The sequence below is a fragment of the Bombyx mori genome, chromosome 9, assembly GCF_030269925.1.
Source record: "Bombyx mori chromosome 9, ASM3026992v2".
NCBI lineage: Eukaryota > Metazoa > Arthropoda > Insecta > Lepidoptera > Bombycidae > Bombyx > Bombyx mori.
Window position 1 is genome coordinate 5,322,090 of NC_085115.1, and position 17,991 is coordinate 5,340,080.

Below are 17,991 nucleotides of genomic sequence, written 5' to 3' on the forward strand. Positions count from 1 at the left end.
TCGTTTATGAGATGCAATAATGAGTCTGTAACTGAGAACCTTAAAGTTAGCAACGGCTATTCCGTTTCATTACATTAATTCCGCTTATAGAATAGTTTTCCTGAAGTCGTTTTGGCCTAAAGGATAAGGATGCCTAGTGTACTCATATCGAGCGATGCGACAATATCAGTGTTCAAATATCGCAAGCAGAACCCACTTTTCTAATGAAATAAACGTACTAAACACATGGCCGCGAATGACTTTCACGATGAAGGAATAATATTGTGTAATAAAGATAAACCTATAAAAAATATTTATTTGCGTTATTACTGGTGGTAGGGAATTTTGTGAGCCTGCCCAGGTACCACCGTTCTCCCGCGCTATGCTAATGCATTCCGGCTTGAAGGGTGGCACATTATTCTGTTGAGACTTACGCCTCGTGTCTCAAAGTGAGGTATATCAAAAGAAAAAAGTAATTAGACAATTTCGTAAAATCTACAAAACAGTCGCGTGGCGATTTCGATCTGAAATCAATCATGTTAACCTTATCGGCACCGTTGCGCGCTCATTAGCATTACCGATGTGTCCGCAACTGCACGTACCACATTCTCCTTTGAGTTCGAGCCAATATGGGCAAAACAGGCTTGGACTCATCCATATTATAGTCTCCAGTTCGATCGGTTCATTTATATTGCAAGCGGATGCTTTTTGAAAACTCATGTAATATTGCCTTAGTTTGTCCGAACACATTAAGTACAGCATCGATAAAATCTACAACTAAATGTAAACTTAGTTTTGAATTAAGTGCACGCTCATCCAGAACATAACGATAGTGTTTCTATCTCGAATCGACAAGATCAGACAAATCGAATTAAATTTTCGATTGGTACCGAATCGACCGAATTTGTTACGTATGTAAGGTTTGTTGTAAAATAATTAAAATAAAATTGGTCATGTTAAAGTTAAGGCAATTTTTGTATTGCCAAATAGCAACACTGTTGGTGGTAGCAATGCCAGTGGTGGGGTTGTGAGATAATAAAAAAGGCGGTAGTCTGAGAAACGAAAGGAGAAATCAGTGTATTCGGTAGTGAGCAGATGTCTAAAGATTGTAAAAGTGGAGTTTCAAATAAAGCAATACAGAATTAAGTAAACTACTGCAATCTGTGTATTATTTCCTGACTGTTGGAAGTGGAGTCTTACATCTCAGAAGTGCGGTCGCCTCACGTAAGTACATTTTTGAGTTTCTTGTTAATTTGACGTAATTATTTGATTCGAAAAAAAAATGAATTAGAACCGCGCTGAGTACGGAGGTAGCTTCAAAGCTTAGCACGGGATAGCATCTTCTGCTGTATCTAGCCACTATTTTAATTCATAATAACTGAGAACTAAAATGTATCTAATGTTATGGTTATGTCACGTGTTTCAATTTAACTTAACGTTCAAATGTTTGTTGAGCTTCAACCACGAATTTAATAACTGGTTACGAACTTTATATAGTTATCATTCCACTAATTTTTGCTCGCTGTTCCACTCGCATGGTGGATCCGTCGATAAAACGCTGCCTATGCTTTTCATTGATATTTTCGTTTGGGGTAGGTGAAATAATTTTGATATGGGTGCGATGACTAAGAATTTATAGACAAACAATTGATCTCTCATATTATATTATTATAGGTTCAATTCACGTTCAATTTAGAATAACATTTTGCAACGTCTGCAAGTTCCAGAACATGAATAGAGAAGGCACACATCATTTGATGACACCCTCGCGCAGCCGTAAAGGAAGCCGAGGCGAAGCGGGTCCCAACCGATCTCGTACTCGCAGCCGTAGCTCTCGCACGTGCAGCCGGGCCCGGGAGCTGGAACTGTACCAAGAACTTATCCAGCGACTAGAACAGGAACTGCAGCAAGAGCGGGAGATGGTACGGCGACGCGAGAGAAGTACACGGCGTCCTTCAGCCGAGAGGCCACTTGCGACCTCTCTTCGTGCAGCTACAGAGGTGCGCCGGAGTGACGATGCGCGGCATGCAAAAGTCAACCATGAACGTCGTGCCACACATATCAGGTCACGTAGTCCTTCCTTTTCTACTAATGATGTTGTCAAAATAATACAGTCTATTAAGCACGGTCCCGAATCTCAACCGTTACCGCAGAACACACCGATGATTAATAAAAATATAGATCACAAGAATATTCTTCCAAATTTTGACCCTTCTGTTAAAAATCAGCGAATAGACGTGTGGCTGAAAAAGGTTAATGAATGCGCGTCGGTTTATGGTTGGGACGATAGGACTACTATACACTTTTCACTACAAAAACTTCAAGGATTGGCCAAGTTGTGGTTCGAGAGTCTAGATACGATCTTGTATACGTGGCAAGAGTGGCAAGATAAATTAATAAACGCGTTTCCTCACGAACTAAATTATGGCCAGTGCTTAGAAGACATGTTGAGACGAAAAAGCAAGCTTAATGAACCTATAGAGCAATACTATTATGAAAAACTGTCTCTGTTAAACCTATGTGGTATTTCTGGTAAGCGCGCTGTCGACTGCATAATTCACGGAATTAGTGACAGGACTATGAAGTCTAGTGCCTTAGCTTTGCGCTGTTCTCTTCCAGAAAATCTTTTACAGTTTTTAATGAGTTGGGACACAGATCAATTGATTAATGATCAATCGCATTTGAGAAATAAAAATGCCTCTGACACTGAATCAAATTCTAAAAAGAATTCCGGTCAAGGTATTTATTGTTTTAACTGCAAACAGCAGGGGCATCCGTATTTACAGTGCCCAAAGCCGCTAGATAAATGTAACAAATGTGGTAAGATAGGACATAAAACGGAAACCTGTTTTAATCAGGAAGAGGGTTCCTCAATCGGTTTGGTGGTCTCTAAAAATAACTAGCTCTAGTGCAAAATTAACCGAAAACTTATCTTAACGACATTTTCTTCGAGTCGTATCACACATAAAATAGAGAACATTCAAGACAATATTCCCCATGAAAGGCTCTGGTTATAAGTTAATATAGTCCTCGGAGAGTATACCTTTTCATCTCGAAATTTGATGACGTACGTGCTAGTGTTCTGTAGGCTAGGTGACAATCTGATGTAATTCTTCGTTAATCAATCAAACATTACAGAACAATCGCATATCATTATTATGAAAAATTCAACTACTTAACGGTTTTTAAGCATGAATTCTGAACTGTCCCACTCAGATTTATATAAGGAATATGATAAATCCCTTGAGAGAAAATATGTAGCAAGTCTTGAGCAGCTGACATAGTTAAGATCTTAAGTAGATTATCTAAAGAATATTTTGAGTTATCTAATTATAAATCAGGTTCGTTCAGTCAGTCAGTCCGTCTCCCTGGGTTTGAGGGAATGGGAATGAAGCATAAAATGCTATATTCGATTTAATAAAGCCCTGGATACATGTCGCGTCACTTAAACTTGGTGGATCAGTGGGAAGTAAATCTTTACTACTGACCGTGAATAATTCTAAGTGTTTAATAATTTTTGTCAATTACATTATTTAATGTCAACTATGTAATATTATTGTCAATTAATTTGTCAATTTAATAACAATAAATGGATGATTAAATGATACACATATATAACTGAATTGATGAAGCACTTACGCTACCGAATTATTCTTTCTTTGTTTACAGGTCAGGAGCGAGAATTGATCGGTTCGCACCTCGACCAGAAAGTCCTTGAGAATTGATTGGTTCAAGGCAAGACAGAAAATACTATAGCTGAGAATTGATGTTCAGGGCGAGACAGGAAATACTACAGCTGAGAATTGATTGGTTCAGCTTGTGTATTTCATAAAGTCCTTGAGAATTGATTGGTTCAAGGCGAGACAGGAAATACTACAGCTGAGAATTGATTGGTTCAGCTTGTGTATTTCATAAAGTCCTTGAGAATTGATTGGTTCAAGGCACACATTAACTGAGAATTGACTTGTCATGGCAGTTTCATAACTGAGAATTGACTTGTCATGGCAGTTTCATAACTGAGAATTGACTTGGCATGGCAGTTTCATAATTGAGAATTGACTTGTCATGGCATTTTCATAACTGAGAATTGACTTGTCATGGCATTTTCATAACTGAGAATTGACTTGTCATGGCAGTTTCATAACTGAGAATTGACTTGTCATGGCAGTTTCATAACTGAGAATTGACTTGGCATGGCAGTTTCATAATTGAGAATTGACTTGTCATGGCATTTTCATAACTGAGAATTGACTTGTCATGGCATTTTCATAACTGAGAATTGACTTGTCATGGCAGTTTCATAATTGAGAATTGACTTGTCATGGCAGTTTCATAATTGAGAATTGACTTGTCATGGCAGTAACACAACTAAAAATTGGCTTGTTATGGCAGTTTACAACTGAGAATTTACTGTCTGTTTCGAAGAAATTTTGATATGTATAACTTTTAAGGAGTATTTTGTTTCACTTAAATGAAAAAATGTTAAGTGCCTCTTTTTTTTTTTGTAATTTACTGTTAACGCTGTTACGCTGACGACTAATATTGGCCTAATGTAAGGTTACCACCTGGGTCATGTATGGGGACATACATGGTGTCAGGACGGTCGAGTGTAAGGTTTGTTGTAAAATAATTAAAATAAAATTGGTCATGTTAAAGTTAAGGCAATTTTTGTATTGCCAAATAGCAACACTGTTGGTGGTAGCAATGCCAGTGGTGGGGTTGTGAGATAATAAAAAAGGCGGTAGTCTGAGAAACGAAAGGAGAAATCAGTGTATTCGGTAGTGAGCAGATGTCTAAAGATTGTAAAAGTGGAGTTTCAAATAAAGCAATACAGAATTAAGTAAACTACTGCAATCTGTGTATTATTTCCTGACTGTTGGAAGTGGAGTCTTACACGTAGCATGACTCGATATTGTTCGATTCTATTATCTCGAGGTTTTGAACAATGGAAATTACATTCAACAATCAAATGTGTAAAATAAACTGCAAACATTGTGCTCAATTGTGTCTATATAATTTCTGGCAAGCAATTATTTCCTCAATCCTTATGATGTCGAGCGTAATCGAAGAGTTGGAAGGCTGGAAGTTATAATATTTTATGAGCCGTATACAATTATTATGCTTTTTAACAACATTCCAATGAAATTACAAAAATATAAAGGTTAAAATGAAATAGATATGACAGAAACACGAACTTCCGGCCGTAAATAGTACATCTCGTGCCGCCACGCTGACTACATTGGAAAAACCGTTGTTACAACAGGTTATTTTAATTAAACGCTAAGTCGGCTTAGTAAACATAATAATAATATATTGGAACTAAACATAATCAGATATAAACCCTTAAGACTTTATTAATCCTATTGACAAAATAAATTTACATAAAAAATAAACTATTATTAAATTTTCTTTTACAGTTTAATCTTGCGTTTTTGTCCAAGTACTTTTTCTAAAGCACGAAGAAGATAGTTCGTACAATATATAATATTGACGAATAATAAATATCTTGCGTCTGTCTGTGCGAAAATTGAAGTATTCGAAATATAAAACTGAAATTAAATAGTAAATCAGTTTTAGTTATTATTTAAAACTCCTGCAAACCAAAGAAAATTCCAAACACATAAATATTGATTTATTCATTATATGTATTTATGATCGGTTAAGAATAGTCCTTAAATGTAATCGTTTCGTATTCTTGCCATAAATCAAATAATTGATGCTTAGAAAATATCTACATCGTGAATTACTACTGAATATCATGCAACCGTGTTAACTATTTATGAATTTTCAGTCCAGACTGCATTTAGTGGTTAGTCACGAAATACGACAGACGGGCTATTAATTAATCTATTCTTTGTACTATGAATCAAGCTGTACAGTATATAGCGCTATAGGTGTATACGTATTTACCTATGTACTTCTAAATCAGTCACAAGTATAATAAAACAAAATTATATTTTGAGGCTATTAAATTCGTGCTAAGCCGAAATGTTTAATCTCAATTAAAAACTTTTCATGTTATCTATCCAAAAAAGTTCCTTGGCGAATTTTGTCAACATTGATATTCGGGCATCGAAAATTCTTTAATTAAAAACGATCATCGGCCAAGTCGTTTTTTATCGCTATTTCAAGTTGTCCACGGGCGATTACATATTTCGTGTCCGCGTGGCCAGCTACTGCGGTTAACGAACCCTGTAAGTGTAACGTGCTTTTACAGGTTTCGGCATATACCCATAGTGAATGTTTGTGAACTAAACTACTAAATAAACTGACTCATTCATGACCATAATAGCTTTAAGTCCACATTGTAAGCGACGTATTAAACGGGTATTGATTACTTGATAGGTGTACGTTTAGTTAGACTTTTAGTGGGGGAGTTAAAAGGACATCCCAAAGGAATGATTTGTAATGAAAATAATTTGAAACCAAATTTGAACCCCTAAAACTTTCAAACCAATCTTACACGACCATATAACATATACCTAAATACTTAGGTTAGTAAAAACGATTCTCGTCCCATCTATATTACTTTGATGTTACTATGCCAGAAACATTTCATGAGATACCAATTACAGCTATAGTATCAACTTAATCGGATAAACTACGCGATGGCGTTTGAAAATCAAAGAAGAACGTACACCTAATGAACAACTAAAAATTAAACTATTTAAATGAAAAGTGAATAAACTTCATTCTCAAAGTATATTGGTATATAATAATTAAAATAACAAAGTAAATAGTAAGGAGAAATGTTACGTTCGTAAGTGATTCCGCGCAGCATTAAACATTTTAAGCCTCCTTTTATGACCTTGGCCGTCGTTACGGTATCAATATTGGGCACAAATCCAAATTTAATCTTATCGTTTCCACACTTACCTCGGGCAACTAAAAAAACTAAAATTACACCTTTAATCTCCGTGAAAGTACTGGCAGCTGCTAGCCAAACAATCACTGCCAGCTTACCCACCAAATTATCAAAAGCCATAAAACGAGTATTTTGAGAAGGGTGAGCCACCCCACTGTCGATTTACGTGCTCAAAACTCGCATCAACATTTTATTATTTGAGACAGGCGAGGTGTTTTATCGATCACTGTCATTAAACATGCAAAGTTACAAACAATAATAAAATAATATTAATCACAAAACTAGTAAAGTCTGTAATTTATGCTTGTTTTCCCTACATTAACGGTTTGTTTTGAGAATTCTTCATTCATTTTAACATTTATTTTTAGATTCCACTTCACATGTCAATTATCTGAAACAGATACGGATATGCGCGCCTCTAGACGGTGTTTATTTCTAACTCTGTCCGTCTGCGTAAGGCCTGTTGAATTGAGATTCCCTTGAAACACAATCAAGATTCAGACAACGAAAGGAAATTGTACTAACACAATAATGAACAGCGACCTGTTGGCTTAAAAGTGAGCTACCTCACACGTAAGCATGCGTCATTAAAAGATTAGAAAACCGATAAAACACAACAGAGGTGTTACCTTATACCTGCCTTACATATTTCATTTGACAGTCTATTTTATTTATTTATATTATTTATTAGGCTCACAATGCACATCACAAGCTAAAGAGATACATTAAAAACACATAGTAAAAAGAAACAAAATCTACTAAATAAATAATTACTTTATTTTATTTACACGTGATAGAAAATACAAAAAAAAAACATATCAAAACAACGTAGAAATCCGCTATAAATGAAGCAGTGATTAATACTTTAAATAAACATTTAAAAACAGAATAATATTAGTTACGTTAATGGCGTTGACATAAAACATTATGCTCATCTTTTTTTAACTAGGTATTACCCCTTCACCGCGTTCGAAGTATTTCTAACTTAATCGTTCTTGAATGTAATTTTAATTTTCATTAGTTTTTATTATTGGAACGAAGTTCCTTATCGGACGATGCGCAGGGGACCCTAACCGGGAAAAAACGTCCGTAACGTAAGATTTTTATTAATAATGCACACAGTGTACGACTTAACTTTGTAAGAACGTACGAAAAATAACATTTTTTTCTCATATCATTGACCACGATCCAGAGCGTTCGTTTGCGCAATACACTAACTCTTATGCAAACAACCGTGAATGAAGTGTACCACAATAAGTTCGCAAGTTACCGAATGACCGTGGGTTGTTGCGAAACCTCCAGTTTTATTTTCTTTATACCTCGAATAGAACTTAAAATTATTATTTTTATAATAAGGAACTTCGTTCCTATCCGGTGTCCCACGACACCATACATCTTTTTTATTATTAAATTGAATAGAACGAAACTATACTAAGTAGTTATTGGGTATTCAGTGCTTTGCGGTTGATTGCACACGTGTCGAAGCAGCTGAGCACTTGGAACAGGTTGGCACGCTCAACGCGAATGGCCGCGTCTACGAAGACCCTCTTGCCTGTTGCAGCCGGTCGTAGGTCGCGTTGTGCGACGACCGTTACTCGCAACCCACCTGCAGGTGCCCACTCAACCGTAAACGACGGATGTCGTACACGTTTTAAATGCCACATAAACTATTAAATGACAGCAATTTTTTGCAGATATCCGGTCATCGTTCTCGTCGAATCCATCGCTTGCGACGAAGGGCTCGACGAGTAAATTAACCCGCAGACACAGCCCGCTGAGTTTCTCGCCGGATCTTCTCAGTGGGTCGCGTTTCCGATCCGGTGGTAGATTCTGCGAAGCACTGCTCTTGATAGGGTTCGTGTTAGCAACGTCGTCAGGTTTGAGCCCCGTGAGCTCACCTAAAAGTTAAGGTTACGGTGAAATATCCTCTCAACGCTATTAGCTTAAGTAGGATAAAAAAAATGCAGATATCCCATAATAAAATAACTCGCTTCTCAATAGCGGCAACCTCATCAATGTATAAAGTTTATTCAGTAAAATAACGAATCAGTAAAATAATTTCATTACACAATATGAGAGTTTTACGATAAAAAAAATTCGGCGCACCCTCAATGCATCGCGATGCATTCGTTATATCGAAAGTCAAATAGAAGCGAGATAAGCCGTATCGATTCATGACGGACGATCACATTACAACATCGTCATTCGATACTTTGACACCTAGCCACCGGCACTGGTCGCCTCTGTTTGTATAACGATTATCGTTAATGTTCTTGTCTCGGTTTGACCCAATTCTTAGTATTGCCGATGACTGCATTCTGATAACGGGTTTATAGCCATCGAAATTTTATTCGATTACACTGTTTTATCATTTCAAGTTTTGTTTAAGTTCTTCATAGAGAGATCTTAGATAAAATTCTTAGAAAAAATCAACAACGAAACGAATGTATTTTGTATCTCTGTATTTTTTACCGAATGTTCCATGGGGAGTGCTCTGAGGAATCGTTTGAGATGATACCGTCATCTCGTTTTTACCATCGCACCGCCCGCCACCGGTGTAGAGTTCATCCATAATACCTGGAGCCACTGCGTTCATCGTTCACGTAACATCCGGCTTTGGAATGAGCTCTCCTCCACGGTGTTTCCCGAGCGCTATGACATATCCTTCTTCAAACGAGGCTTATGGAGAGCACTTAACAGTAGGCAGCGGCTTGGCTCTGCCCCTGGCATTGCTGAAGTCCATGGACGACGGCAACCATTCACCATCAGGTGGGTCGTATGCTCGGCGGCCTACAACGGCAATAAAAAAATAAAAGTAAAGTATATGCAATTTTGGTTGTAGTAATGGACGAAAATATTTGAATGCAGATGACACCTAAAATTATATTTTGTTTCTATAGTCGTGCGTTTAAGTATCGCATAAAAACGTTATCTTTGCTGAGAATGTCAACTAAACCTCTTCGGACATTTGATACGATCAAAACATGCATGAGAAGCAGTTGATCGTGGGAAAAATGCAGGAGAAGCTCTCCAGAACACGAATTCCAACACGATGGTGTAGAGGTATTATAAAGACAACAGGAAAAATCTATAATGATCTGTTGAACGGGTGCAGAACAGAAGTAAATAGAGACAAATCATAAATGGTCGCGATTCTGATTAATGAGCGAGCGACAATGAATAAGAAGGAAAGAAAAACAACTTGAACTGGTTCCGAGAAAACTGTTGTAATTGTTGGAACCGTAGATACAAAAATAAAACCAGACTTTTTGGCCATCAGTTATATCGCAACCAATGATTTTCAATTTTCATTTTCAATTTCAATTCGACGAGTTGTACTTTCATTTAACGTGGATATTTTAGCAACGCAATGTTATATATAATGTTAACGGCCGTCTGGTGTAGTGGTAAGTGACATGGTCACTACACAAGGGGGTCGCGGGTTCGAATCCCGCCAAGGGAAGATATTTGTATGATAAATATAAATGTATTTTCCAGGGTTATGGATGTATATTAAATATATGTATGTGTATAATAAAAATCTTACATTTATTTCCGTTATCTGGTACCTGTAACACAAGTTCTTTACGAACTTATCACGGGAACAGTTAACGTGGCGCGTGTTAGTAAAAAAAAAGAAAAATACCCACTTTTATAATTAAGACTATCTATATTCAAGATTATTCAATAAAAACTTACTCCCACTACAGTTTTTAATTTGGTCATAGTATTTTATATGGCAATAAGCGGCATACTGCCAAAGTCCCTTGGAACTAAGTGAACAAAATACAACTACCGCACTCTGCTCAAGTGGACTCGTTTAGACAACTTGACTGGCATCTTAATGCTAACAGACGCTTCCACTTAGAAATGTTCATTACGTCACTGAGGTCAAGTGAAAGCACTGTACAAATTCATTACAATTGCACATTATTACGTAAGTCAAAAAGGGCATTCGTTACGTCAAATACCTTGCTTGTTTTGAAAGGTTTTGATTCGGCGAATGACTGGAGCGTTCATTAAATTGGTTACAAGAACCCTATATGTATTTAATCACCATATTATGATATCTTCGAGACTAATGATAGAAGAGTCTAAAACGAGTCTCCAGCTGGTTCTTCCATCTTGCGTTAGTAGTAGTCATTGTAGTCCGACAGATTCTCTCGGCCCCAAAACATTTGACAGTTCCACTTCATTTCGTATCTAAGAGCGAGATACACATTTACATCTAGAAAATATCTAACATTTGATCCATACGAGATACAGAGGGTTCATTTTCATAACTCTAGGTTTCAACAAGTAACTGAAAGCGCCATGACACGGCAATAGACTGAAGCCTACTCATTATGATGTAAATACAGTTTGATAAAGCACAATGGAACGTAGGAGGGTGTGGGCAGAGCAGGCTCTTAGTTTGAATATAAACATATCAACCCTCCCGACATAGAAATGGTGAACCACAAACATGCTTCGTTGATTCAAATATTCAGTGATAAATTTTGGAGACAGTATAGCAGAAATACGAGCGTCAAATTAAATCCAAAAGATTAGAGCGAAAAATTTACTTGTAATTCTCAAATGAAGCTTCTTTGTCTGTCTTAACCAAAAGAAATTAAGTGAAGTACCTACAAAAAGTGTTGAGCATTAGGTAGGTATATAAAACAAAAAAAATCTTTGTATTATAAAAATAGCAAATAAAGCATCAAATTCTAAGACAAATAAAATATTGAAATATAATGAATTCATAAATGATGTGAGATGTCACTAAAGATACACGTTGTAAAATAGGAATGCTCTTAATTTTTGAACCTCTTGAAAGTATAGGAACACTAGTTATATTGATGTTGTTATTGTCTTGACACAAAACAAATAAACTAGACTTTTTAAATCTAGGTTCCAACCTATTTTTTAAAAAATATTCCCTTCGAAAATATCGTAAACAATTAAGTACATAGAGAATACTCCTCTCAAAAATAATTTATTTTTTTAATATTCGTCCATATTTCGTAGATCAGGTACTATTTGTGATTTGAACAACAAGAAAATTATCAAGACCAAGGTAATGTCTCGACTAATGATATGATTTTTATACCAAATGATCAGTATCTACCATGTAAATGCTTTTGTTATTTATTTTTTTCAAAAACTATGAGAATCGGGAATCCTCTAAAGTTACGAATATTTTTTCCCGATATTCAGTAACGATATTTTGTGAGCAAAACAAAATAAAAGCAAAACCTACACAATCACGTCTATTCAAAATTAACTTAAAAAACCTATTATTGTCAAATACTTTTGGAAGAAATAGTAGGGGAATATGAAATATCCATTGTGACTTTTAGTGGTATTTTTAGTTCGAGATATATTTTTCTATTTCATGCTCTATTCTTTTTTTAAAGTTTCGCGAACTTTTCTTTCTTATAAAAAATACACTTAACTCTTAAGCAATAAACTTCACGCTTGTTACTTCAACTAATAATATCAAAACTATTTTAATTGCTTAGTTAACCAACTGCTCCCAACTAATCCGTATGCTCATCTCTGTGATACCGTCGGTGTAAGGTTTCGGGCGTTCACGCGTAGTGAAAGCTAACATTCATTCACCGTTCCACATAATGCATCTGCAGGGTCCGTACAGAGACACTTGACACCTTGACCTTCATTACAATGCTTCACTACCGAATACTTTGCTTACTAAGTACACTTTCAAGATACGTACATTATACATCCAGCTTGTAGGTAGACTAGCATACGACCCACCTGATGGTTAGTGGTTACAGTCGCCCATAGACTTCAGCAATGCCGAGGGCAGAGCTAAGCCGTTGCCTACCGAAAGTTAAATAAAAAGAAGTAAGTAAGAAAGAAGTATACCTATACATATAAATAAAATTGGAGTGTCTGTTTGTAATATTGAAATAACCGCTTTTTACTACATGCATATGAATATATATACGGTACATACACCAAAATAACATTTTTTTAAATTTTAGTCTGTCTGTCTGTCGTCTGTCTGTCTGCATGTTTGTTCCAGCGAATATCTGAAACGGCTGGACCGATTTTGACGAGACTTTCACTGATAGGTAGCTGATCATATAAGTATTTTTTTTAGACTAGCTTCGCCCCGCGGCGTCACTTGCGGTACGACAATAACCGCGGGTAACGTCGCGAGACTCAGCTACCTATTAATAATAAAATTTAATGTTTCCGAAGCGAAGCGAGGGCGGGTCGCTAGTCTGAAATAATATTGATCTTAAAGTGCATTTTCGATCATGACGGAACTTATCGGTAGATTTTAATGTATTCCGGTTCGATCGTTTTCAATTCATAATCGGCTTTCGTAGTATTATACGCATCTCGGTCCGCGGATGCATTTCACGACGTGAATATAAATCACTTGGAAACGGACTCGGCGATCCGAATCATGGTCAAGTTCACTAACCTTTACTCTGTGCGTCGTGAGATTGACAAATTGACCCCGCTCGCGGACTCCATTACAGTGTATTCAGCATCAAACATCAAAGGCATCGCTTTTATTGCAACGTGTTCACAACCTGTAAAGCATTACAAGCGTATCTTATCACAAATACCTATACGTTTGCTTGAAGCAACGCTGCGATTAGATAAAGTTCTTTATAGTAAGCCATCATCGTTATATTATCGCGTGTTTATAGTACAATGAATGTGTAATTATTCTTAGGAATGCTCACTGCAGTCGTTTTTAACAAACAAAAAAACCTTTCATCGCGTCGTTGTTTTCAACTATTACTTAAGCTTTTTTTTTACAACTGACGAGCAGCGGCGTTTCTTAAAAGTGCTTTTACGTCATTACAGTATATTACAGACTCGTAATCAGCGTGTCATCCCGGCATGGACCATGTCGAACGAGTTCTGGGCTCTACGTTTTATTCTCATCGTATTTGAACAATTATCTACCTGAGCTGTTGTACTATTACTAAAATAGTTATGACTGTATTCATCACTATATAAGTTGTCAAAACATACATATTACACAAACTTCAGTTTTAGTATGATTAGCGTTTATTTATTTTTTATTGCTTAGATGGTTGGACGAGCTCACAGCCCCCCTGGTGTGAAGTGGTTACTAGAGCCCATAGACATCTACGACGTAAATGCGCCACCGACCTTGAGATATAAGTTCTAAGATCTCAAGTAAATTTTAGCAAAATTTTTTTACTGGTGGTAGGACCTCTTGTGAGTCCGCGCGGGTAGGTACCACCACACTGCCTATTTCTGCCGTGAAGCAGTAATGCGTTTCGGATTGAAGGGTGGGGCAGCCGTTGTAACTATACGTGAGACCTTAGAACTTATGTCTCAAGGTGGGTGGCGCATTTACGTTGTGGATGTCTATGGGCTCCAGTAACCATTTAACACCAGGTGGGCTGTGAGCTCGTCCACCCATATAAGCAATAAAAAAATTATTTAAATAAATAATTTTAAGTTTCTTTAAATCATCATGAAGCCATTAAAAATGTGATAAACAATTGTACCATACACTTGAAGAAAATATACGGCGAATTTCGATTATGTCACACGCGATAATGAAACTGATAACGGTAGCTCGAAAAGTATCATAAAATAAATATAAGAAAACATGTGTAGAATTAAAAAAACATGCGGCAACTGCCATGCTATTTCTAAACGGATACTTCTTTATTCCATTATTCGTGTATTACTGATGGTAGGGTCTTGTGAGCCCGCTTTGGTAGCTTTAAGTCTTCGTGGCCTAAAGGATAAGACGTCCGGTGCATTCGTATGTAGCGATGCACCGGTGTTCGAATCCCGCAGGCGGGTACCAATTTTTCTAATGAAATACGTACTCAACAAATGTTCACGATTGACTTCCACGGTGAAGGAATAACACCGTGCAATAAAAATCAAACCCGCAAAATTATAATTTGCGTAATTACTGGTGGTAGGACCTCTTGTGAGTCCGCACGGGTAGGTACCACCGCCCCGCCTATTTCTGCCGTGAAGCAGTAATGCGTTTCGGTTTGAAGGGTGGGCCAGCCATTGTGACTATACTGAGACCTTAGAACTATATCTCAAGATGTGTGGCGCATTTACGTTGTAGATGTCTATGCGCTCCAGTAACCACTTAACACCAGGTGGGCTGTGAGCTCGTCTACACATCTAAGCAATAAAAAAAAAAAAAAAAAAAAAAAAAAAAAAAAAAAAAAAAAAAAAAAAAAAAAAAAGCTATCACCACCCGACCTTTTGTAGTCATCGTGGCCTAAAGGATAAGACGTCCGGTGCATTCGTGTTGAAGCGATGCACCGGTGTTCGAATCCCGCAGGCGGGCACCAATTTATCTAATGAAATACGTACTCAACAAATGTTCACGGTTGACTTCCACGGTGAAGGAATAACATCGTGTAATAAAAATCAAACTCGCAAAATTATAATTTGCGTAATTACTGGTGGTAGGACCACTTGTGAGTCCGCGCGGATAAGTACCACCGCCCTGCCTATTTCTGCCGTGAAGCAGTAATGCGTTTCGGTTTGAAGGGTGGGGCAGCTGTTGTAACTATACTGAGACTTTAGAACTTGTATCTCAAGGTGGATGGCGCGTTGTAGATGTCTATGGGCTCCAGTAACCACTTAACATCAGGTGGGCTGTGAGCTAGTCTACCCATCTAAGCAATAAAAAAAATATTCTATTTCTGCTGTGAAGCAGTAATGTGATTCAGTTAGAAGGGTGGGGCAATATAATACTTGAGAATTTAAACTCATGTCTCAAAGTGGGTGGTGGCATTTATGTTGTTGATGACTATGAGCTCCGTTATCGCTTAACACCAGATGAGTCCTGAACGTTAAACGACCTCCAAAACTTATAGTTACTAACTTAATATTGTTTTTAAGAAATCTATTATAAATTTTTGATAATTTGTTTATCACAGGAGGTTGCTGTATTTTGGATGTTACTGGATTCCTTTTTATTAATACACATTTAGTAGAGTGAAAATAACTTTATTATTTTTAATTGACAGAGTGTGCACAGATTAATTATACCGGAAACGGAAAAAATGATGCAAACAAAAACATAGATACTATTAGACATTGCTTAGTAGATATTTAACATAAATGAAATCTAAATCTTACATTCATTTAAAAAACGCTACCAAACTCAGAAATGTGCAGAACTGGGGCGTACAACAAGTATACAACGATTAGTATAAATTTTAATATGAAATAAGTTTTTTAATGAATGAGGCATTCAAATTTATTGATAGGTAACATAGAATATAGATAATTGAAAATTTTCGAAATTCATCAGTAAAGTTTTTTAATTTTTACTATACTTTTAATAATACGTAAACACGAGCTCACTAGTACCTGATTGACCACGATCTCTTTTCATCATCTCGATTGTATGGAAGCGTGAAAACGCTACGGTAACTTTCATTCATCGGTTGGGCCGTGAGACTCGTCTAGGCAACAAATCTAAATTTATATACCAACCAATTTCTGTATCCTAGCATTACAATTAGGATAACATCATAGTTTCCTTCAATTTTGCACAATTTTTATTTTATTTTTAATAGCTTAGATGGGTGGACGAGCTCACAGCCCATCTGGTGTTAACGGGAGCCCACGACGTAAATGCGCCACTTACCTTGAGATATAAGTTCTAAGTTCTCAAGTATAGTTACAACGGCTGCCCCACCCTTCAAACCGAAACGCATTACTGCTTCACGGCAAAAATAGGCAGGGTGGTGGTGGCGGCTTACCCGTGCGGACTCACAAGAGGTCCTACCACCAGTAAAAATAATAAGTCGAAATGCTACAAAGGTCAATGAACTACAAAACCAGGTCGCTTCGTGTAAAAAAAAATTTTAGCCATGTTTATATTTAGATTAATAAATTAATTTCTCCATGGGGCTCGTGTTTATGTAATGTGTTTTACGTACAGTTATGTGCGTGGGCACTTTAGAGGTCAGCACGCGTCGACGGGCCCTCGTCTATAGATACTCCCACACCTACTATGTAGTCTCAAAACCCTTTGTAACATTTTCAAATTTCATAATAGCCGATTGATATTCAATTCGACACCTTTTATGGTCGCCATTAAAATAAACATCACATTTTTAAAGTGATCCGTTTATAAATAAATCTCAAAAAGGAGATTTAACTAATTAACATTCATAACATCTATAAAAGCACATGTGGCCCGTTTTATACCAATCGAAAACTGTGAACTAATATTATTACATTCAACATTGTAGAGTTAGGTTCGTGGTCTAATATGTAAGACTAGGTCGTTGCGAGTAATGCTGTTTTGATTCCGGGAGAAGAACATATTTTTATGTGAATACTGTACATATATGTATACAACTGTTTCCCGCGGCATTGCTCAAGTGGTCAAGGAAAAGCGTCAGTGTTGTTTACCGTGGATTGAGATGTTTTTTCTTGATAAAAAGTAGCCATGCCATTCACTTCACGTAATACTACAAATTTTTAAAAATCATAGCATTCCGTTGCTTCGTTTTAACTTGAAATAAGAACAAACAATTTCACATTTACAATATTAGATTAAACATGACTACTCCACGAAGAAGGAATAGCATCGTGCAATAAAACCAAACCTGCAAAATCTTATACTGCGTTATCGACATTGTGACGACTTCGGGCTCCTTAACACCAGATAACTAGTGGACCCATCTACCTAACGGTAGTAATGAAACACAACAACCTATACAGATATTCACATCATTCCAAAGAGCCATGAGAAAATTAAATAATTAAAACTTCACGTCCACGTCAATTACGTTGTTTTCAGGGAAAAAATGTTTTGCTTCAATTCCTCGTTAATCTTGTGTCTGCGCCCTAACTTAAACAAAAATAGATGAGAAGCGTAGTACGTTCGTTGAGGTAATCAAACTACATGACACTGCACGTGTAAGGTGTGAACCGATGTAGACCAAGCTTTCACGCCCTTTACAGCCTATTTATTTTTAGACTTAAAAAACAATAAATACGTCTTAGCATTGTATTGAATGTTTCAAAGAGATAAATACTCTTAGCGTGTTATTTTGCTTTTCACGTTAGCTATTACGATGTCTAATTGTTTTGTTTAAGACAGGAAGATCATAATGGATAGCGCCGACGAGCACAAAGTGCTCTCCGTC

General features: G+C 36.8%; 2 protein-coding genes across 5 annotated transcripts in view; both read left to right on the forward strand.

Annotated features, from left to right (window-relative positions):
* LOC101737722 (mucin-2) overlaps positions 1-17,991 on the forward strand; it is a 92,987-nt gene that overhangs the window by 12,546 nt on the left and 62,450 nt on the right. The gene's annotated exons all lie outside the window — the stretch shown is intronic.
* LOC119628869 (uncharacterized) lies at positions 897-3,921 on the forward strand. Of its 3 annotated transcripts, none has more exons than XM_038012731.2 (2): positions 897-1,203; positions 1,701-3,921. In XM_038012731.2, exon 2 carries the CDS (start codon positions 1,710-1,712, stop codon positions 2,880-2,882), a length of 1,173 nt encoding a protein of 390 aa, XP_037868659.1. In that variant the 5' UTR covers positions 897-1,203; positions 1,701-1,709; the 3' UTR covers positions 2,883-3,921. The 3 variants fall into 3 exon arrangements, with proteins under 3 accessions (XP_037868659.1, XP_037868661.1, XP_062526035.1); XM_038012733.2 differs by having other exon boundaries at positions 1,707-3,921; XM_062670051.1 differs by having other exon boundaries at positions 1,754-3,921.